Below are 23238 nucleotides of genomic sequence, written 5' to 3'. Positions count from 1 at the left end.
TGAGGCTCTCAGAGACGGCACAGGCTGCAAGAGCAATTTGAGAGACAACCTTCACTGCCCAAAGTCCTAGGCCAACTGAGGTCGCTTCTTAGTCGCCGTTCCTCACGCTTCGGTCTCAGGCTGGCTTCGTGTGGCACGGGCGCGTGGCCAGGCCCATATGGTGATGAAGGCCGCCTAGTGGCACAGTCAGGCATCCGGTGTTCCCACATTGCCCCCTCCACTGCGGATCACGAATCCAAGTCGAGGTCGACGAGATCCTGCATGAGCCTGTGTGACTCAGGTGGAGCAAGTGCCTCCGCGCCTGGCGGATGCTCCTGGTGAGCAGCAAAGTCCTCCTTTCGCAGAAGGTATGGTTGCAAGGACCGGAGGAGAGCAACAGCGGCTTTCACGATGCCTGAAACTAGTGGCTGAAGGCAGGGACTGTAAAGCGCAGCGGTGGCGAGCCTGCCCGATGGAGAGGTCCCATTTGGTAAACCCGTCGACATATTCCCGTAGCGCGGCATAATGAGCGGAGTATGCGGGCTTCGCCCGACGTGCCAGCTGGGGGCTCCTCGCAGGGATATCTCTCTGAGAGGAGAAGGCCCCGGAACAGCTAAGGAACCAGCTCTGGCGAGTTCCCGATGAATGGCCTTGGCTGCAGCTCCCAAGGCAGCCGTGAGACCCAAGCAACGGAACTGTCCGCGTGATCCAGGGCTGTCCAGGTTGCGAAGGTGTGACGGCCACCTGGCAGTCAACGGCGAGATGGACGGCGGCAGTAGGGGGCGCACCGGTTGTGGATCCGTGGACGTTGGCTGCGCTGGCGTTGCGAGCGGGACATCTGGAATATGTGGAAGGCATTGCATGAAATTGTTGGCATGGCAATGCCATTTGGAAACTTGAAAAGTCGAGTTTGACATCTTGCAGCTTCAGTGTTGAATGAGCCAGCAAAGTGGTTCACGAAAATAACATGAAGTTTAAGAGGGGAGTGAAACATTATAGCGTTTGAGCTCCGAGACATGTACTGGCTCAACTAAAGTGCCAACTATCCAGGCAGCGGTACAAGGTAGACAGACAAGTTTTGAGGCAGAAAAAGACGATAACGGAGATGTACATAAAAATGCTACAACCAAAAATACGTACGGAATACATGATTAACTCAAGCAGGCTAAATGAATACTTGTCACCACCCCACCACCATTTGGTGTGACCACCAAAATGGACGCCAGTAAACAATCATCATCTTCGTCAGGTGTGAGCTTTCCGGCGAGACAGGAGCAGGCGGCAGCCATGCTTAGCAAAAGAGGCGCAGGGTGGTTCGAAAGGAAAGGGCTTCAAAAAGAATCCCTTGCGACGGGTAATCGAAGCCTACACCGCAGCGTGACAGGCAGTCAAGTTATCTGAACGTGGCCGCTCAATCTTGCCGAGTGGCTTTTGCAGTTGTCATATTAACCATCGCCTTGAAACTGCTAAGTCTAATTTGCATTATCTTGTAGATTTCGGCGTCACGACGGCCGATTCGTGTCTGCTTTACGTACATTATTTTCTAAACCCTTATGTTATACCGCATTTAACGCTAAGAGCCGCTTCTAACCGCATATTTCATTGGAACTGGGAGCCCTCCACTGCGCATTCACGGATTTCCGCCGAAATGAACTAAGGCACGTACTCCTTCCTCATGCTTGTGCAGGTTCCTAGCTAGCACAAATGATGACGGGAAGGTATGCGTTTATGATAACCAGTTCTATACGTATTTTAACGACTGCATTCTGAAGGCAGTGCGAATCTTGGCGAAGTGCTATGGCGAGAAAGCTTTCTCTATGAATCTGCCATTCCGCCGTATCTTTAGCGCGACAAACTCGATTGTTAGAGCGTGCATCCGATGTACCTTTAGACACTTCGTAAGAACCTAAACAAACGCCAAAGCACAGGAAGGTGTCCATCTCGCTCTTTCGTGTTCTTGTTTATGTAGTCTGTAAACTGATCCACCCTCCCAAACCCTTAATAAATTTTCTATCCTTAATGTATTTTTTTCACCACGAAAGTTTTCTTTAAATTAGCCCTCAGGGATAACATTTGCTTTCCTACAAAACGTTCTTTGGAAGTGTGAGCGCCTGTTTGACAATGTGGGCGAACTATATTTGTTTTATATTTATGCGATGGCACTGTAGTTTCATATACGATGCGGGTTTCAAGGAAAAATGTGCATTGTATCCTCCCATATGCAATATAGCGTTTTATATATTTATTTATTCAATTCAGAAGCATTGGGTGAGGGGGGTTACAGAGAAATCACAATAATACAGGCAAAAAAGAACTACATAGTAGGAAAAACAAATAAATTTGTACACTGGAAGGAAAAGAGGAACAGTGGCAAAAATTGAAAGAAAATCAAATTCAAGGGAATGCAATGCAATACAAAGTCGTAAAAAGAGAACATGTGAAGTTGCAATTGTTTAAAAGTTTTGGCAGGATCTTTTAATGAAACAACAACATTTAGAAGACTATTCCATAGAGCGATGGCGCCCGGCAATGCTGAGTTATTGAATGATTGTGTGCGGCCAAAAATGTACCTGAAACTGAGATGATCATGAAGTCGAGTAGATGTGCGAGAAGGAATTTCAAGCGACAAACGACTGGACCACGAGGTATAGTAGTATTTATGAAAAAGGCATAGAAGGGCAAGCTGCGGGAATCCAAGTCAGGAAGGGGAACATTGCGTTTAATTTGGGTAACCGACTGACTGTAAGACTGACTGAAAGACTGACGACTGTAACTAGAAGTTATAAAGCGGGCACCACGATTATGGATGGATTCAAATTTGTCTATTATGTATTGTTGAGGAGGAGACCAGATCGATGAAGCATATTCCAGCTGAGGGCGTACAAAAGTTTGCTAGGCTTGCTGACAGATGGTAGATGGAGAAAATCAACCTGACAATACCTGGCATCACGAAAAAAGCTGATCTATCGTCACCAGCCCTTGAACTACTCAGGTTACTGATTTTGTACGAGAACTACCATGACTCTATGCATATCTGCACTGATGGATCTGACCTGCCAACTGACCTGCCAGGATCTGACCTACCAGGATCGTGATACCAGCGAAAGTTACAAGCATCAAATTTAGGACGACTCACGCGACAACATCGACGGCAACAGATTTCGCAGCGCTCTTTACCGCCCTTCATTACAAAGGGGATGAACCGCCACATAAGTGGACGACCTTTTGTGATTCAAAGGCGGCGCTGCAGTCTACTGTCACCTTTAGGGCGCGGACCGCACGAACAGCTAGTATTTCAGATTACAGAGACGATGAAACATCTACGTGATGCCGCCATGAAATAACTTTGCAATGGCTCCCAAGTCACTGCGGTATTATCGGCAATGAACGGGCCGATCAAGCTGCCCGTACAGCCCATACTGAGGGCCACCACTTACAACGTACCAATACAACTTTATAAAACTGACGCAGCAAGGAAGCTCCGCCTGCTTGCTTGCCAGTGCACCACGTCATAATAGAACGAGCCATATTTCAGGAATTCCCGCCTATACTCTCTTGACCCCACATAAAGCCTTCAAGTCTCACCTATTCTTCGCCATGGAAACGCCATGCTTTTGTATCGACGGCGGTTGGGCGTTGCTTTTACCTAAGCCTATGCGTTCCGCATAGAGATGGCCTACACCACAACCTGTGACCACTGCGGCCATGACGAATTGATTGGCTATATTTTGTGCGACTGCCCGCAATACATTCCACACAGGGAATCCCTTCGCCACGAACTCAACCACTTGGACGACCGACCACTATCGCAAGAAGAACTTCTACACCATCGACAGGACCTAATGTCACAGAAGAAGGCCGTGCAAGCGCTACTGCTCTTCTTGCAATCTAACGGCCTTTGAGAACCGAAACGCCCATTGTGCGTGCGTCTCTGTGTGTGCGTTTTTAACCCTTTCCCCTCTGTCTTCTTTCTAACCCCTATCTCACAACAACAGTGCAGGGTTGCAAACCGGAGACTAAGACCTGAATAACCTCGCTGCCTTTCCTCTTCTTCTCTCTCTCTACTTCTTCCCAATCGCTGTGTGTTTATTTGAGAGTTTAGGAACCGTGAAGTAATTGAAGTTCATGCGCTTGCCCGCAGTTTCACTTCGCTGTGAGCAGGTGAATCAATAGACGGTCGAAAAGCGCAGTGCGACATCGACAGTGCACACGCGGAATCCCTCTATTGATTCACGCATGATTGCCACGAAACGTATGAAATGTCTAAGAGGCCAAAAGAACATACAGTGATTCCCATAACCGTAACAATAAACGTAGACGCATTTATAAAGCGGATATAACGGCTCGTACTCAAAAACTCCACGAAAGCTCAGAACACCGTGATAACAGTAATGTCGGCCAGACCGTGATGGTCTTCATAGTTTGTTACAAAAACGGCTGAAGCGCTATATTCCCGTTTGTTTGAAAATGCGTTTGATCGCACGACGAATATGACATCCGAGGGACAATGAACAAGGTGCTACGTCGTGTATCGTACTGCACTCTTACGCACAGTTAGGCGTAAGCGAAAAAAAAAAAACAAGGCAATAGAAAGAAGGTGACACAGCGCTACTATCAAACGAAGGCAGGCGCCTTTTTCTCATTTTATGTTGCACGGTGATGTAGATTTCTGTGACATGCAATAGAACTTCAGTTGGCATAACGAAGCGTTCCCGACTTTCTCTTATTCTGTATGTTTCCCTTGCAATAGATTCTACATACCACCTATACCGTCACTTCGCCCAACTGTAATCTTCCTCGTCTAAATGACGGCGTGCTAATTATGACTACTCCTTTAGTTTTCACGGTGCTCCGGCTACTGTGCCATCTCATGGAACGCTTATCTGCTAGTTGTCTTTTTCAGAATAACGCATGACATTCCATCAACGTCATTTGTGAAGTTGCTTAGGAACAATGTGTACTCATCAGCCCCCAAAATTTATTTGGTTTGTCAATATGTGGCGCCGGCAAAGCCACCCTGATAGGAGAAAATGTATCAGTAAAAATTGTTGTGCTTGCTACCGCAGCCTTGGTCAAGTAGTTTTTTCATGAAAATAACTGCTGCTTTAATTGTGTGCAAAATTCTAGAGCTGGAAAATAATGAACGTAACACTTGGACGCTTTCTTGTGCAGGCATCGACTTTGTTTACGACGTCTCCTTCAACACGTGTCAAGCTGGAGGTGTAGCTGTACAAGGATTAAAGACAAGCATCCCAATAAAGCGCATTGTAGACAATACGCCAATCATAAACGAGTACAAGTTTGTACCCTACATAGACGACGAGTTGAGCCAGCAAAAGAGGCAAGCATGCATTAAAGAATACATGAACATCTGCAATGGCCTGGCTGCACGTGTTCTCAAGAACCTCAGGAGCAATGAGTACGGTATCTCTGAACTTAAGGAACAGAATAACCATGTTCCCGAAGAAATCCTTCGAAGGCTTCTGGATAATGACGCTGGAAACCACGGCCTTTTGAGAGTCCTTGCCACCATGGAGGAACAGGTGAAGATTTCCGCTTCCTCACCGGAGGATATCATCCAATCTGCAGTGGAGGCTTACAAAAAGCAACTTGAAACTGACATTCTGACGACAGCACTCTCTGAAGAGGATCCATTTAGGTACCTCCTTGATGTCGTCGTGGAGAACACTAGCCTGAAGTCGATTCAGGTTCTTGAGACGACAGCCCCAGGAACTCACTGCATTTTGGCTCCCCGAGTGTCTTCGTTGTTGGTCATGAGCAATATGCTCCTAAAGGTAGACTACACTGTGGCTCGCCATACCATGGATAAGGTCACGCCAGAGAATGTCCCACAAGGCACCAAAATAGTAATGTGGGATCACATTTCAGCCTCGAATGAACGACTGCACGACGCTGACCTGATTGTCACCTGCCTCTGCCCCTGGAGTTCATACAGCATCGATATATTGATTGAGAAGTTCTCGAAACTGTGCAAAAAGCAAGGCTTTGCCATTGTGTTCCACCGTACCACTATGACGGCGGCAGAAAAACTCATGTCGTCCATTGGAAAGTGCAATTTCGCAGTGCACTCGATTGAAAGAATTAAATCACTGTTCCGGTCTCATGGGTTCCAGCTGGTTGGCCAAAAGTCGAACAGCATATCTGCACTACTCTTGTTTAGAAGAACTGTCGTGACAGCTGAGGCAGCTAACCCATTCCTCCTCAGGGTAAGCAGTGCGAAATACGACTGGGTGGAGATACTTAAGGCCAAGGCTGCAGAAGTGGAACAAAAGCCAGCAGGCCATAACCTCTGGCTGCTCGCCGAGGACGGCGGTATCAGTGGTGTGGTTGGTTTGACAAATTGCCTTCGCATGGAGACCGGTGGAAGCCGCCTTAGGTAGGCATCGTAAATAGGTTGCTGCGCGCTTATTCTTTATATCCATAGTTTGTTGCAAGTCCAACTTGACGCTTAAAGAATGTAAGTAGTTTATCATTGTGACCTTACAGTGCAAGCCACAAAAGATAAAACGCGAGCGCGTGCTTGGGCTCACATGCCATCGTTGCATACACGGCCATTGCAGGGGATGCAACTTGGATAAAAGATACAATATGTACCCACACTGAAGGAGCAATGAAAGCTTCTTACATGCAAGTTCGCCGCAATACATTGCTGTTTTGAGAAGAAACATTCGCGAAGTATTGCGGTGAATCTTTCTTTAAGTGCAGAGAAGTGCATGTTACATAGGGTAAGTCAAGTGTCCTGTAGTATTTGCAATGTCACGGGGTCTAGAACATGTTCCATAATTACACGCGCACACGCACTGTCTCCGATCACAGATGTAGCGCCTAGATGTCTAGTAAGTGTATTGGCCGGCCTTTAAAGCTATTTTTGATTCGGCTGTTGCAATTTAAGCCTTCGATTCCACCACCTTGTGGGCCCTGTGTGTGGGACCTTAATGGGACCTAGCACGATTTCCTTAAATGCACATGCACGCAGATATCATTTCAATATTGCAGCCTGTAACATTCAGAAAAATGAAAGCATGTTTCAGAAAATGAAACAACATCTTGTGAGAAATGGTCAAAAAGCTCCAGAAGGGCTGCAGGGAGCACTCCTCACCTGGATTTTGCGGTTTTCTATTAACGATCATAGCGGTGCCGTGATCCATGTCCACCACTTCTCGAAGCCAGTTAAAGGAAGTATTAGTGTCTGTTTGCTATGTATAGTCGGACAGTGGTCAAGAATATAATGGCGAATACCCCTCCAAGTGACTGGGCGTATATGCCCCAGCAAAGTACCTGATCTGAATTTTTCTTCTCTATCCCATTCAGATTCCTCCTATTTTAACCCTGCTACTGTTCTGGGGCGTCGTGAACATAGGAGGAGAGCAAAAGAATGGTGTTCGTGAGATGCGAACAATGCAAGGATAAGCTCCACTGTACCTGTTGAATCTTCAGGGCTCAATGATGTTCTGTGACTGGCAGCAAGGTCAAATAGCGCTTTCCTGAACGGCTGCCATTCGGTTATTTTCGTTTAGCAATCATCCTTTTTGGGGCCATCAAATTGATGCATCGGGAGGGCTCGTGCCAAGCTCTCCGAGCGTGATGCCTCTCTCTCTCCGCGCTGTGTAAAAAGGCGTGGCCATGGTTCCAATACAAAAGCTTGTATCACCACAGCCACATCCACATCGTAAAGAGGTTTGAAAGCTTGCCGGCACACTTATTAGAGGTCGAGGTCCTCCAGTTGTGAAAGGAAACAGCGCGTGCCAGCGCGCATGTTTCAGAAATGCGGGCTTGGCTCCGTTACGGTCTCGAACACACGGCGCGCACGGTGGGCGAATCAGGGAATAAAATTACCACAATTACGCCAGAACCTGGTCTAGATGCCTCCACGTACACGTATTGGAAGTCTCCTGTCAGAGCACAAAAAATGTTTAGGCACTGCTACTGGTGACTCTGCCCCCTTTTAGCTTTCGGCATGCGTCATTGGACGGCCACGTTTCTTCTCCAGACAATCTGTACAATTCACCACAGAACCTTACTGTGTGGCGGCGAAGCTAAGTATAGTAAACCGATCATTAGGAGACACACGTATCATCCTTGCCAACTTCTGTTATTCTTACCCGTCCCTTGCTAACAGTTTTTGTTGGTGAGTGTGCGAATGATTATTGATCCGCGCTTCGCTTAGTGGAGTGTCAATGAGCTCATTATGCGCCCTGCTAGCTGACGGTATATTTCGGAAGTGGAAGCAGGCCCTTAAAGGAAGCATCGCCTTATAGAAATAAATTTTCTAAACGCCTTTATTCTCGAAAACCACATTTCCTTTTTTAGACAAGTCAGTCCACCGATGGTCGACCGTGCCAATTAACTATTAACAATAAATACGGGGCTGCGCGCAAAAGCTGACTGGTTTCCATTGCGACTTCCTCGAATTACCGTATCATCGCCAATGTATCGTAATGTGTCATTTGTGAAGACGTCTAGCCAAGAATGAAATTGCGCTGGTAATTCGGTATTTTCTCGCAGATGCCTGTTCAACGCAAGCTTGAATGATTCAGAAGAAATTGACTTCAGCCCGAGAAACCCAGACTACAATGATATACTGGTGAAGGACCTTGTCATGAACATCTACCGTCACGGGCAGTGGGGATCCTTCAGACAGGGAAGCCCACTCAAACGTAAGTGGTGCTATTCATCATTTCTCCACTATCGTGAGGTCCTAAACGCTAGAAAAACTTTCAAGCACGCCTTACGCTTTATTATTAGGGAACCTTACCATCCGCTAGAGGCTGCTGTTAACCAAGAGCGTAGAGAGGTATGATATTGTAGTTAGGTAAGCGCGGTAGTTGTTTCACAGTGGAGGTGAGTGAGCGTGCTGAAGTTTAAAAGAATATTGTCAAGGGTTGTTTAAATTCATCTGCGGCACTGTCAAGTGCTGTAGTCATGTTCTACTATCGCCTTCCCTCCGAAATTTCTGTTTACCAGGGATACCTGGCAGAAAACGACGTGCGACTACATACCCCCCCCCCCCCCCCCCCAAATTGCTGGCTACTCCACTGCTCTCGTCAGTGCTCTTTGAAGATTACTTAGGGGCTTTAGGGTCCATTCCCCCGCTTATGTTTAATAGTACAGGTCCTAGAAAACATGCTAGGTCCAGAAATTCTCGCATCGGGATCAAGTTGGATTTGAAGCTCTGGTTCCTAGACACAAGTGCCATATGACATGTCGTCTGCACGACACTTACAGCATTACTAGCTAAATTGAAGTGTACATTAGATGTTACACCACCATTATTAGGGACGTTTGCTAGCCGGAACAGATCACCAAGCGTATCGCGGTCTGCTTGTCGCATCGCCACTAGACATCATCCGTGTACCATTCACTCACAGGCGAAAGACAAGAGCGACAGCGACCTCAGTCACGTCACTTGGCTTTTAGTTCAAGTTGGGTATTACTTTGGCTAAATCATTTCTGCAAGTCATTGCAAGTCATTGAATGATTACTTCTGCAATACATTCTGCGTTAAACTGGCTATTTCACCATAGATTTTGTTGTCAGAGAAACTAAACGTGAGCAACGATTCTGAAGAAATGATTACAACTGTTTCTTGACATGGGTATATATAAGAATGCCCTAAAATGTACTTTGATATTGTCACGTTGTAGGGACGGTGAAGTATCAAAAAGTAGAAAAACTGTGAGTCCCAAATTTATCTTTTTTTGCGCATGCTTGTGAGCAGAAAAAAAAAACGAAAGAACAGGAGTGATAATCAACGCATTGATAGCGGCGGGCGCTGTCGATGATCGTCGAAACGGGATCTACGGGTCAAGCGTTGTATTCATACGAGCGTATGTATTCATAAGTGATTTATCGCACATTCTAGCTTTATTGGTGGTGCTTACGTACGCTCGGGAATGTACAACACTCTTCGCGTGGCACATGCAACCTCAACACAAACATGAGTCTATCTTGCCATAGAATCGGGAAAGAACATTCGAGAGAGCTCCGACACACTAGCACGATTATTGTGCTGATGCCATAACATTGTAATAGTTAGCCTGTCAGAAACGGTCGCAGGAATATGATAAACAAGTACGCGCGTCAATAAATTTGGCCATTATTAAATCACAATGATATGTTGATGAGTTTTCGATGTCTTACGGGGTAATTCGCCTAGAAAAAATAGAAAAAAGGACACCAAGCGGAAAACGGAATGTATAAAGTGTACAAGTTCAGCTGTCTATAATTACAAGTCCAGCGGAGATTATTCTCACTGTCATTGTCCTTAATTTTTGAGCGTCAAGCAAACTGCCCCGTCTGAAGCTTTCTGATCACGTATGTTTCGTACTCTGCCGCCTTCAGCAAACACGAAGCGTTGTCGTAGCGTTTTTTAACACTACCCTCTTTCCGATATTTCTGTTGGATAGTGTACAATGGACATAACATGCTCTTTGTCAGTTTCTAACTCTCTTCGCATTATTTCAGTGGAATTAGGAGAATAGATACTGGATTTCCTTTAATGTAATGGTATGATTCTATTTCTCTCTTTTCGTTGTCGCAGGTAACATAGTATAGTATACACAGAAACATAGATGTAATACTTATTGGAAAAAGAAAGAACCTACATCGAACACATCAGTGCTTATGTGTGTCTTACAGGTTAATTCAGTCCATGCCTTTCAGAGTGATTTACAATGACAAAAGTCTAAACAACTGCCTCAAGCTTTCATCTCAGCGACATTTAAAACGAAACTCTGCACCGGACAGCCGGATGAACTGCTTGTCGTGACTTCAGAGGCGACGTTAGAGGGTTTCCCTGGGACACCGATATTTTAAAATAATTCGATCTCCCAAACTACAATTAATCTTTAGTGTTTCAATTTCATGTCGCACTTCCTTCATGGAAGATAAAAATATTTCTATCGCGATGGTAACAAATAATGAAGTTGCCAATAGAAAAAAAAAGAACCCTGCAGAAACTGTTTAAAGAAACCTTCGCAATATTTGCACACCAGCGATGCCGGTGTCGTACTACCATCAGCAAAAACAACTACAGGGGGGCTAGCAGGAATCATCCATTAAACGCCACTGCGAATGACGAGGTAACCTTTACAATTAGCTTGTGGAAAACTTGCGCGCCATTTCGCGGTGTCGTGAGCGGCAGCCGATTATCCCTGGGTCGTCCACCCGAGAGTCCTCCGGTTGGATCAAAGTATTCGCCTCCGCTCGAATATTTCTATTCGGATGGAGGTCAAGAATATAGCGGCAACTATCCGTCGAAGAAAATGCACTTACATGGCCCAGCGAAGTACCTACTCGAATGTTCCTTAGTTTTTCTATTTAGATGCCTCCCCCTTTAACCGTGCTATTGTTCAGTTGTGTCATGAGCGAAAGAAAATGTGATGAGTGGAGGAGCGGAGGGAAATGGTTTTTCGATATATGCGGAGAGTACAGCCGCCCTTAAATCGATTAAAATGGTAAGGTTAACTTTACTTGACTCATATTCAGTGCACGGTAAGTTTCGGGGAGCGCTACGCGAACTCTTCTATTGAATAGGGTGTTTATTAAATTGGCATGCCAAAGTTAGAGGATTTGTTAGATGATTAGAGGCGTCTACTTTGTGTGCGATCGCAAAAAAACAAAGAAAAACAAATTCGGGCAGAACCAAGCTAACGATGAATGGTGATTAGCATTCAAGCACTCCAGCGACACGCTGTAGTGTCGCTAAATTGCGTAGTGTTATTTCCGCCAGACACATCGCGCTAACTAGCGGCACTACCTGAACGTTCGCGTGTGGAGACCGCGTGAATATACACCCAGACAAGATATTCTCAATATTAGTGACGTAGCTTTGATTCCATCCAGCACCACAGAAATATTTAGGTATTTTTTGTTTGTCACTGAACAGCGGTGCATAATCAATGGCAGGTACCCAATGACCCAAGATGACACCAAAGAGACTTTTTGCTAAGTGGCACATAGCCAGTGGCATATACACAGTGCCGCATAACCTTTAACCCGTGTTGGTCCAGCGGTTTGTTTTGAACCCGGTTCCCTCATCTCAACATCTCCAGTTGGCAGGCGAATGGTTATGCACTCCGATAGATTGACACTGAAAAGTGCGTTAAGGCCCCTGCGATAGATAATCGAAAAATAAAGCCATTCGGCAGAACACCATGACCACCAATGGCAATGCGTTTGGCATTAAATCAATATAGCAACACAACGCATTGCAGCCACTGAAACGAGTTATTTATGAGACGTGTATGCACCAGCGCTCCTCTTTCGCGCTCCCTAAGAGAACTCGGCGCCATCTAGAGGCGTCACCACAAAGCATGGCCTCCGAGATGCACAGCCGGCCGCTTTGCGTGCGTATGCTTAGAAATGCGCCATGCAGCAGTTGGGCCCCTCCTTCGCGCTTCTTTTTAAACAGCTGCGCAATATAGTGGCGCTGCCCAGAAGTCCGCGTGTGGCCTCTGAGACGAAAAGTGTTTCCCGCCTGCGTGTGCGAGCGCCGAGGCTCGTTCCCGCGACTACCACCACCGTGCCCTCCGAAGGATATAACAGAAAAACACAACTGGTTAGGCACACCAACTGGGATGCCTTCCTATACGTGCGTAATCGCAAGTCGCTCACAGACATCGCAGACCTCGTTGCATATAGACCGAGGAGCTCGTGCAAGATGCTGAAAATGCAACGTTGGAAGCACTTCTTGAGGAGCAGGGCTCAAAATTATGGGAGAAACATCAAGACCTTCAGAGTTGGTGGATGGGCAACAAATTCAACCACGGTCTTAAGAAACAACTTGCAGAATTGGAGAAAGAAATACAGGCCTATTCGAACAACTAAGCAAAATGCAATAGCGACAGCTTTGAGATAACAGCAGTGGTGTTCTGGGAAAGAAGGACCCATGGACCCTCCTTAAGCACATGCTTAACCCGGATCACCCAAAACGCTCATTTCAGAAAAGAATCGAGAAAATTCTGCTCACATTACCTGACAATGACGCAGCATTAATCGATCTTTTCGCAGAACGCTATCTCAACAGGGATAAGCAGGACAACGTGTATATCAGGCACGTACCGAGGATTTTTTTTCGGGGGGGGGGGTGGCAACCCAAGGTAGCTTTTCAATGCAAATGAAAGGGGAGGTACCTTTACTAGTACAAATGTTAATAATCTCCACTATTCGCTATAGAGACGCGTAAACCCGCAAAATAGAATTTAAATAAGGTGTACCTCACAGGTACGCCTGTGAGATACGCCGCTCCTTTATTGGCAAACAAGGAACCTCATAAAATGGACTCGCATGTGACAGCAGCGCCGGAATAACACCACCAAGAACAACTAAGCAAGCGAAAGTGTAAAATAAAGATTTGTATTAGCGTTTGTTGTATTAGCTCTGGAAGATTTATAGAGAAAAATGTATATTTGCGGAACAATCACAGTTCTTTTGGACCCCTCACTTACTGCTCTACAAATTTTCGAACTCGGGTTCTTATTTGGGAACTTGCTTAACGATGCGTGGTCACCTGCCCCGTACAACCGCGTAGAGAACAGGACACTGCGGTTCTAGACATACTGTGCCCACCGCGGAAAGTTGCAAAAACGCCCCCGTTAGCACAGCAGAGAAATGGCTACGTCAGGCGGCTCGACTGATAATGGTAGAAGCGTCACTCAAAACACGCGGAATCATTCTCCGCATTCGGCGGCGTTTTCTCTACTTCCTTTTTCAATAAAAACATGTTGATCTATAAATATTTTCACAAGCAACGGTTAAATTTGTTCGTTTCTGCGTCTACTTCCTGTTTGGCTGTTGCCTTGGCTTTCTCCCTTAGCAGATCGCTTAACTTCACCGAGGGTCCCGCAGCAGACTTTGGGAACCCTCGCCTGCATACTGCTAACAACGAACAATGTATCTTCAATGAACAATAAACTAAAACTTAATAACGTACGCAAACGCCCTGCCTGGCAACATTTTCACTTGCTGCCGCGAGCGGCGCTGCTCGTAGCGTCCTCGAATAAGGTTGCAGCTCATGTAAACGAATACAAATATTTTCGTGTATGGTTAAACGAAGGCGATAGATATCTGGGGACAAAAAAAAAAGCTCCTTGCGACTCTTGTTTGCAGTTGTGAATTTTGGACCAAAAGTGCTATACAATTAGGAAAAAGCCATACGAGGTAACAAATGACAGTCCTATTGCTTATGGGTTTAGCGGTTATTGCAGGGCCTTATGATGGACGCTGTTTCGCATTATTTTGTTTTCCAGCTTATGTAATCCATATCGCGGGTCTGCCAGCGTCGCGGCGAGCCCTTAATCGATGAAATAATGAAGGAAAAGAAACAGTTAAATGCAACTTGCGTTTTCTCCTGCCGCCACTCGTTCCACGAGCGTACACTCCTTCTGACTACGAACCGAATCCCTTTCATCACTCTAAACAAAGAAGGTTGAACTAACGAACAAATAGCGATGCGCGTGATTGTTGAATAGATGGTGACAGTATGTGGGTGAGGCTACGAGTTCCTCCCTGATCCACTAATGTATCGCAGAAAATAGATGGGGACAACTGAACTCATCACGAGTTAATCGCGCGGACACCGAATCCATGAGAAAACCGGCCTTCCCACCCCAGGAGATGCCGATAACTACCGCCATTCAAAAAGGAGTGAAAAAAATTGACGACCATTCCACTCTGTGAAGATGAAATCGCAGTGAGAGCTGACGGCAGTCAAAGCTCTCAAATGAAAAGCAAAGTGCTTCACCTCCGCCGCGGGTCGGCCCGATGGCAGTGCGATGCCGGGCCGACCCCCTGCGGAGGTGAAGCAAACGTTAAGCACTCCCCATACGTGTGCGGATCCCGACGGTAGTGCAATGCCGGGCCGACCCACGGTAGAGGTGAAGCAAGAGTTAAGAACTTAAGAAAGTTAAGAAAGTTAAACTTAAGTTAAGAAAGTTAAGTGAAGCAGACGTTAAGCACTCCCTATACCTGGGCTGATCCCGAAGGTAGTGCAATGCCGGGCGCAGTGGAGGTGAAGCAGGCGTTAAGCACTCCCCATCCATGGGCGCATCCCGATGGTAGTGCAATGCCGGGCGGACCCGCGGCGGAGGTGAAGCATGCGTTAAGCACTCCCCATACGTGGGCCCACCCCGAAGACATTGAAGGGCTAGTTCAGGTTCCCGAGCCCACAGGGGTATGTGCCATTGACCTTGGACCCTTTTTGCACATCATCAGGATCGGCCCACATGATAATTTTTTCTGTTGACGGACGCCGAAAAAACTACGAAGGCTAGTCACGCACAGCGTTCGCTGTAAAAGGCAGCAAAATGTTGATCGCCGAAGCCGAATAGATTGAGTTGTCGGCACCTTAGGAATGTGTGTGAGGAGTGGTGACGTGGGCAGTGAGGGGGGGGGGTGCGCCGCTTAATTTCGATAGGGGGTGGGTGCGTGCCTGGTGTACATAGAACGTAACTGAGAGGGAAATGTAGCTTTATATACGAGGAATTCACGGAGGCGGAGGTTCGCGCAGCACTCTACCAACTACGCACATCAGCCGCGAGGAAGGACAAAACTGAAAACACTGGACGATCAACGAATTTGAAACATCACCGAAGTATTCAACAAACATTGTCAGGAAAGCATCCTCCCACAAGAATGGAAGGATGCCAAGGTAATCTTCATTCCGAAACCCAGGAAAGAACTGAACCTGGAAAGCTTGATGCACTTTCATTGACCTCCTGTTTAAAGAAGGCAATGGAACATGTGGTCGTTAACACACTAGTCGATCACGCAGAAATTAACCAGCTCTTTTGGTGACCTTGATTGGATTTCAGCCTAGATTATTTACGCAGGGCATCCTCTGGCAAATTCAAGAGTGTTGCGACACCACGTGCCCGAGCACACGAGGGTTGGACCGTCCCACGTGTAGCCGTGCGTGGCTTAGCCGTGTGTGGGAAAAGGCGGATCCTGGAGGTTGAGTCGATGCTGGGTGTTCGGACCTTTAAGGCCCCCCAGTGGAGGTAACAAACCTCTTTGGCCTCTTCTTCACATTGACGGCACCCCTGGACTGACCCACCCGGGGGAAATCGGCAGTCGCCTCTTCCTGTCTCTCCCTCCTCGAATCTTCGTCTTTCGGTCTCACTTTCTGGCCTTTCCTGTATTCTTCTCTCTTATATTTAGTTCCTTTCTCCTTGGCGGCCAGGGTTAACCTTGTGTGGTGTAGCCAACCTTGGTTATAACAGATTTGGTTATAGTAGTGTCATAGAGCTGACGCATGCAGGCCGTCTTTTCACGGTCCTGCAGCGTCCCCTTGTTGCGCTCCATGGTAGGTGGCTGGCGGCGCTGCCTAATTTTCGCATGTATCTATGGCAAGTTCTTTTCCACCACTTCCAGATCGCCCTCATAAACGAGGGCGCACCGAAGAAGTTTTCATGTTTTTGGCCGAAACATTGACAATTTTCCAAGATTTCATGTAATACATTCAGAGAAAAAAGAAAAGGCAGCGAGAATGGTCTCACCTTTTCTGGTCGCAAAGACGCTTACTGAAGCTTATGGCCCAGTTTATAAAGTCTCCAAGTTGGCAAGTGGCGACCTCCTCTTAGAACCTCGTGATAAGAAACAGCACGAAAAACTCTATAATCTAGTATCTTTCGGGAGCCTTCCAGTGACGGTCACACCGCACCGCACAGTGAACACCACCCGCGGAGTCATTTCCGATGCTGATCTCATGGAACTGACTGAAGCCGAACTACTGGAAGGCTGGAGCGATGAAAATGTGATTAATGTCAGGAGAATAAAGATCAGGCGATATAACGAGGAGATGGCAAGATCCGAGTCGGACCATACATCCTCTCCGATACTTTAAGTGTCAATGATTTGGCCACAGTTCACAGAACTGCCGAGGCCGCCAGACTTGCGCTTAATGTAGGGCCCAAGAACACCCATCTGACAATTGCGAGAATGCTCCACACCGCGTGAACTGTGATGGGGAACACCCCGCGTACTCGCCGTTCTGTCCATTATGGAAAAAAGAAAAAAGAAATAGTCACAATCAAAGTTAAGGAAAACATATCGTTCATAGAGGCACGCAGGCGGGTAGCATTCCTGCCAAAGAACAGCTTTGACGAAGTGGCGCGTCAGGGGGCAGCGTGACAACGGCCTCCGGCGGCTGTCCGACCCACAAGCAGTCAGTCGGCAGTTAAGCCACCTGCCCCCGCGGCGTTTCCAGCTAGCGCTGCTCCGCCAACCCATCAGAAGGGACCATCGACCCCGAAGGTGGGCGCAGCCAAGGCTGCCCCAACCTCCCCGGCCCCTTCCAGCGCTGGCAACAGCCGGCGCAGCCAAATCCCTCAGGGAGCCCAATCGACCTCCGGGGTGGTGGGTTTAGGGGTCTTGTCTTCCGAGACAGGACTTTCTCGGAAAACTTCTCACTCGCACGAGCGCGTCTCCAGCGCCTCATAAGAGGCAATGGATACTACACCTATCCTCACAGCCCACCAAGCGCCTAAGGAGCGGCGAGGCTCCCTCGAACGCTCCAGAAAGGGAAAAACCCCCATTACGGGACTTTGAAAGAGCTCTGTAATCTAATCTCTGTAATCTCTGTAATTAATGCTTCTGTTTCTGTACACACAGCACATATTTATTTCCAATACAGATACACAAATTATTCAATGGAACGTCAGAGGCCTTAGAAACCTTTATGATGTGCAAGAACTCATCCACGAACACAATTCAAGAGTGCTGTGTTTGCAGGAAACACGCCTAAAATCAAAACACAAACTTTCTCCGACAGTATATAACGTTTCGCAAAGATGGCGATGATGCTGTCGCATCATCGGGCGGTGTTGCCATTGTTATCCATAAAAGTATTGCGTGTCAACGTTTACAGCTGCAAACGCCTCTCGAAGCAGTGGGGGTTCGAGCTGCTCTCCTAAACAAACTCATCACCATTTCCTCGCTTTACATACCACGTATTACAAATTAAACAAACATGAATTGCAGTCTTTCATAGATGAATTGCCAGAACCTTATGTTGCTCTTGTCGATTTCAATGGACACAGCTGCCTGTGGGGCGACTGTCGTATAGATGCGCGAGGTCGTCTTGTTGAACAATTCCTTTTTTGCTTCTGGTGCCTGCCTTCTGAATAAGGAGTCCACATATTACTGTCTTGCAAACAGAACCTTTTCTTCAATTGATCTCAGCATAGTTTCCTCGTATATACTGCCGGAACTCGAATGGGAAGTTATGAAAAATCCTTATGGGAGCGACCACTTCCTCATACTGCTAAGAACATATAAAGAAAATGAATATCCACCACAGGCTCCTAAGTGGAAGATTGATACAGCCCACTGGGAGAGATTCTGAACTAGTATTTCATGGAATGACATGTGGTCTTTAGGAGTTGATGCTGCTGTGCAGTATTTTACAGCCTTCGTTATAGATGCCGCATCTAAATGCACATCTGAAGTAAGTGGGTTGGCATGCAGAAGGCGTGTCCTGTAGTGGAACGTCGACTGTAGGATCGCTCGTAAGAAACAGATCAAAGCGTGGGGTTGCTACGGGCTTTTCTCACTCCAGATAATCTTATCAACTTGAAGAAAGTAAAGTCCCAAGGCAGGAGAACCCGCCGACTGGCCAGAAGAGAAATTTAGCAGAAGTTTTGTCGTGTATTAACTCGTTCACGGATTAGGCCAAAGTCTGGAACAGGGTAGATAGCATAAGAGGGCGACAAACCTATTCACTCCCTTTGGTAAATACACAGGGCGATACACTGCAAGACCAGGCAGACTCATTTGGGGAGCACTTTGAGAGTGTGTCAAACTCAACCCATTATTCGCAATTATTTCTCAAATACAAACAAATAGAAGAATGTAAGCCACTCATAAGAAAATGTCGACAGAATGAACCGGACAACTGTCCTTTTAGTATTGCCGAGTTGAGAGCTGCCCTGAGCGCATGCAAGAGCTCTGCACCGGGATATGACAGAATCGTGTATGAAATTATCAAAAACTTACACAATTACACCCAAGTTACACTACTCGCAATTTTCAACACCATTTGGGCTGTAGGATACCTTCCAAATGCATGGAAAGAAGCCATTGTGGTCCCTGTTTTGAAACAACGCCAAGACCCTTCCTCAGTGGCTAGCTGCCCCGCGATAGTCCTCACAAGTTGCCTTTGCAAGGTATTTGAAAAAATGATTAATCGGTGACTCATTTATTTCCTTGAATTGAGCAAAATGCTTAATCCCTATGGACATGGCTTCAGAGAAGGGCGCTCCACAACTGGTCATCTTGTACGTATTCAAGGCAATATCCGTGACGCATTTGTACACAAACAGTTTTTCTTATCCATATTCCTCGATATAGAGAAAGCGTACGACACAACCTGGCGTTACGGAATTTTGAGAGACTTGCCAGAATTGGGCATCCATGGTAATATGCTAAACCCAATAGAAAGCTATTTATTCAATCGTATCTTCCTGGTAAAAGTCGGCAATGTGCTGTCACGTTCATTTACACACAAAAAAAAACTGGTGTATCCCAGGGAGGCTTGCTCAGCTGCACGCTCATTACCGTGAAGATGAACACGCTTTGTGCTCCATTACTACCGGCCATCTCTTATTCTGTCTACGTGGACGACATTCAAATAGCTTTCAAATCCTGTAATCTCGCGGTGCGCGAGAGACAGGTACAGCATGGCTTGAACAAAGTGTCAATGTGGGCAGAGAAAAATGAATTTAAGATCAATCCAAACATAAGTTATTGTGTTCTTTTTACAAAAGAGAGAAGCCTGTCCCGGCTCCTTGCTTAGTTTTGTGTGGACAACAAATGCCTATCAACGAAGAGCACAAATTCCTAGCTATTATACTTGACAATAGACTCCCTTTCATTCCACACATTAGATATCTGAAAGGAAAATGTTTAAAAACAATGAATATAATGAAACTTCTATCCCAGACTACATGGGGTACTGACAGGAAGTGTCTCGTGAATCTCTACAAGAGCCTAATTCGGTCACGATTGGATGATGGTGCCGTAGTGTATAACTCTGCCGACTCGAGCGCGCTAAGGATGCTGGATCCTGTCCACCATCTATGTATCCGCTTAGCCACTGGCGCTTTCAGAACAAGCCCGATTGAAAGTTATATGCCGAATCGAATGAGTTGTCACTCCACCTACAGAGATCATACATCAGCTTTACATAATTCGTTAAAGTGCACTCTAATCTTCAACATCCATGTTTTAATACCGTTACCGATATGACGTGTGCTACACTTTTCCGCATTTGTCCCTCTATAAGACAGCCTTTCTCGCTGTGTGTGAAGGAGCTTAGCGATGAAATCCATGTCCCGCTCCTCGAGCATCACTTAATGCTCCTAACCAAACTCTTACCTCGTTGGGGGTGGCAGGTGGTAGAATGTGACGTATCCTTTCTAAAAGTTACAAAGCACGCTCGAGAGGTCGAAATTCGAATGCATTTCCTAGAACTTCAGTACAAGCACTCGTGCACAGAGTTCTACACAGACGCTTCCAAGTCACATGCCGGAGTATCCTATGCAGCCGTCGGTGCATCGTTCTCGGAATCCGATGTACTACATCCTGAAACAAGTATCTTTACGGCTGAGGCCTGCGCACTATTGTCGGCAGTGAAGCATATAAGGAAATTGAAACTCCAAAAATCAGTTATATATTCGGACTCCTTAAGTGCTGTGAAGGCCTTGGTGTCATTCTGTCCGCACAAAAATCCAGTAATTAGTGAACTCTATTCCGTCTTGTGTAGAGCATATATATCTAACCAACATGTGATTATATGTTGGGTGCCTGGCATAGGGGCATCGAGGGTAACGTTCTAGCGGACCATATGGCCACATCAATTTTCTTGCATGCAGTTAATCCTACTGCTTCGGTCTCTGTCACAGACCTGAAGCCCTTCTTAAGAAGGAAACTAGGAAACCACTGGCAACGCATGTGGGACGCAGAAATAAACACCAAAGCGCACGTGATCAAGCCACAGTTAGGTTCTTGGCCCTCTGTAACAAAATCAGGGCGAACAGATGTCCTATTCTGTCGTATCAGAATGGGACACATATTTGGCACGCATCACGTTTTACTCACTGGAAATGATCCTCCAACCTGTGGCAGATGCGGGGAGAGGCTGACCGTCCTCCACGTCCTCCTGGAGTGTCGGGAAGCCGAGTCTGAGAGAAACATTTTCCCCTAGCATACAGGCAGCACATCCCCCTTTATCCTGTAATAATACTCGGCGCAGGCCCGCTCTTTGACACCAACGCAGTTCTAGGTTTCCTGAAAGATGTTGTATTACATGTTATTAGCCCCATACATTCGTAGCGTCTCCTCTCTTCAGAGGATGCCGCTGTGATAGCTGTTTCGTATAGCACATGCCTCTAGGCCCTTGTGTTTCAAGGGCTCTGGCGAGGCAGTAGTGCTCCAGGTAATTTTATTTATAACATTTTAAATTTTATAACATAAATTTTATTTATGGTAACATATTTTATATATTGCATCATTCTTTCATGATGGATTTTATTGCACATAGAACATATCATTTGTCATCAACATGATCTTATTACAGATAGACTTTACGCACTCTAGAGCGATTATTTATAAGGCCCCTTTACATACCACGTCACATCAACCTCGTAGAACTCATAACTGCGAACTCATCACCACGGACCTGGCGCTTTTTGGCCATACCTTGCCCTTGCACCAATAAACACCATACATTCATTCATTCTTGCAAATTCAAAAAGACATTGTCAATCGGGCACCCATCCGTGGGGCGACGACAATACTCGAAAGACCTCGATAACGTTTCGCATAAGGTGGTGCTCGAAAACCTTTCTGGAATGGACATCGATAATAGGCCCTATAGATAGGTCTGTGCTTTCGTCAAGGGGCGCATCGTTACTCTACATACGAGGGAGATCAAAAGCGACACCATTGATCTAAGAACCCGGGGCACGCCACAAAGCGCCCTGCTTTCTCTGTTTGTTTTCAATGTCACTATGAGAGATCTATCCACCCGCCTTGACACGACCCTCCGCATCACATATGCAATATACGCCGATGATGTCACGGTCTGGACGTGTACTGAGTCAGACGGTGAAATCACTGAGTGGTTGCAGGCGACGGCGTGTATTATCTAAAAGAACGCACGCCGAAATGGCTTAACCTGCTCGCCGAAAAAGTCCGATTCACTCATGATTCGGAATAAAAGTAAGACGGGCTCAAACTCCGACATGCCTTCTCACATTTACGTACAAGTAGGCGGAAATCCGGTCCCGCCCGTACCCAACATTCGGATACCTTACTATGGGTTCAACAAAAGACGCACAATCACGAAGTCATTAGTCGGCTTCAGACGACATCCAGGTAGCTAAATAACCTCTTCAGAAGGGTGTCGAGTAGGCGGCATGGTGTGAAAGAAAAAGAAGCGCACCAACCAATACAGGCTTTCCTAATACGCAGGACAGCTAACATGTGTCCATATCTGCAGCTTAGGAAAGCTGACCTAGACAAGATCAACATCCTCATGCGCACAGTCTATAAACAGGCCCTTGGTTTGCCAAAATGGACCAACAGTGATCGGCTGCTAGCTCTTGGCATTCACAACGCGGCAGAGGAAATTATTGAAGCACAGTAATGATCATAGATGATCAGACTATCCGTAACTGCCGCAGGAAAGGAAATACCCTGCGCCCTATGATATAACCCCGTGTTAGACATCCCATGTCACTGCCGAATTCCTAGTAACATCCGCGGCAAAATTGCCACTACCCCTCTCTCCAAAACATGGGAAAGGACAACACGCATCGACGTAAAGCCAGGGTGGACGTTCTCTGGCGAGACCGACCACATACGTGGACGCCGCTTGCGCCGGTAATGGCCGTTGCACAATCGTTACCGTTCATGGCTGCAGTCAGACCATTAGCTCAGGCACATAGTAGGGGGCTGCAGAGCGGCACCATCAAATCCTCCGAACCCTTACCACACAAACGAGCTTTGGGAGAGAGCCTTGGCGAGCTCCGACCTCGAGGATCAGCAACGGCTGATTGCGAGGGCCCAGGACATGCCCCGAGCTCAAGGCATTCTGGAATGAGGACGCCTCTCCAAAACTACATTCACCCAATAAAAATGTTTATTCTCTTTCTCCACCGAGGTAAAACTCCCTCCACTGTGGAGGCGGAAGAGGCCGCAATTCCCATGGGCGCGTCTGTACCTCACGTTAAATTTCTT

The 23238-nt window shown here is 46.7% G+C and overlaps 1 protein-coding gene across 1 annotated transcript in view; it reads left to right on the top strand.

Moving 5' to 3' along the window:
- The window catches only part of LOC142576598 (fatty acid synthase-like), a 417693-nt gene that overhangs the window by 251306 nt on the left and 143149 nt on the right, over positions 1-23238 (top strand). The window contains exons 16-17 of the mRNA XM_075686791.1: positions 5152-6376; positions 8506-8657. Of these exons, the coding sequence (XP_075542906.1) occupies positions 5152-6376; positions 8506-8657 (1377 nt within the window). The remainder of the gene's footprint in view (positions 1-5151; positions 6377-8505; positions 8658-23238) is intronic.

Source organism: Dermacentor variabilis, chromosome 3 (genome assembly GCF_050947875.1).
Source record: "Dermacentor variabilis isolate Ectoservices chromosome 3, ASM5094787v1, whole genome shotgun sequence".
Taxonomy (NCBI): domain Eukaryota; kingdom Metazoa; phylum Arthropoda; class Arachnida; order Ixodida; family Ixodidae; genus Dermacentor; species Dermacentor variabilis.
Note: the sequence above shows the minus strand (reverse complement) of the source record. Positions and strands in the feature narration are given on the sequence as shown.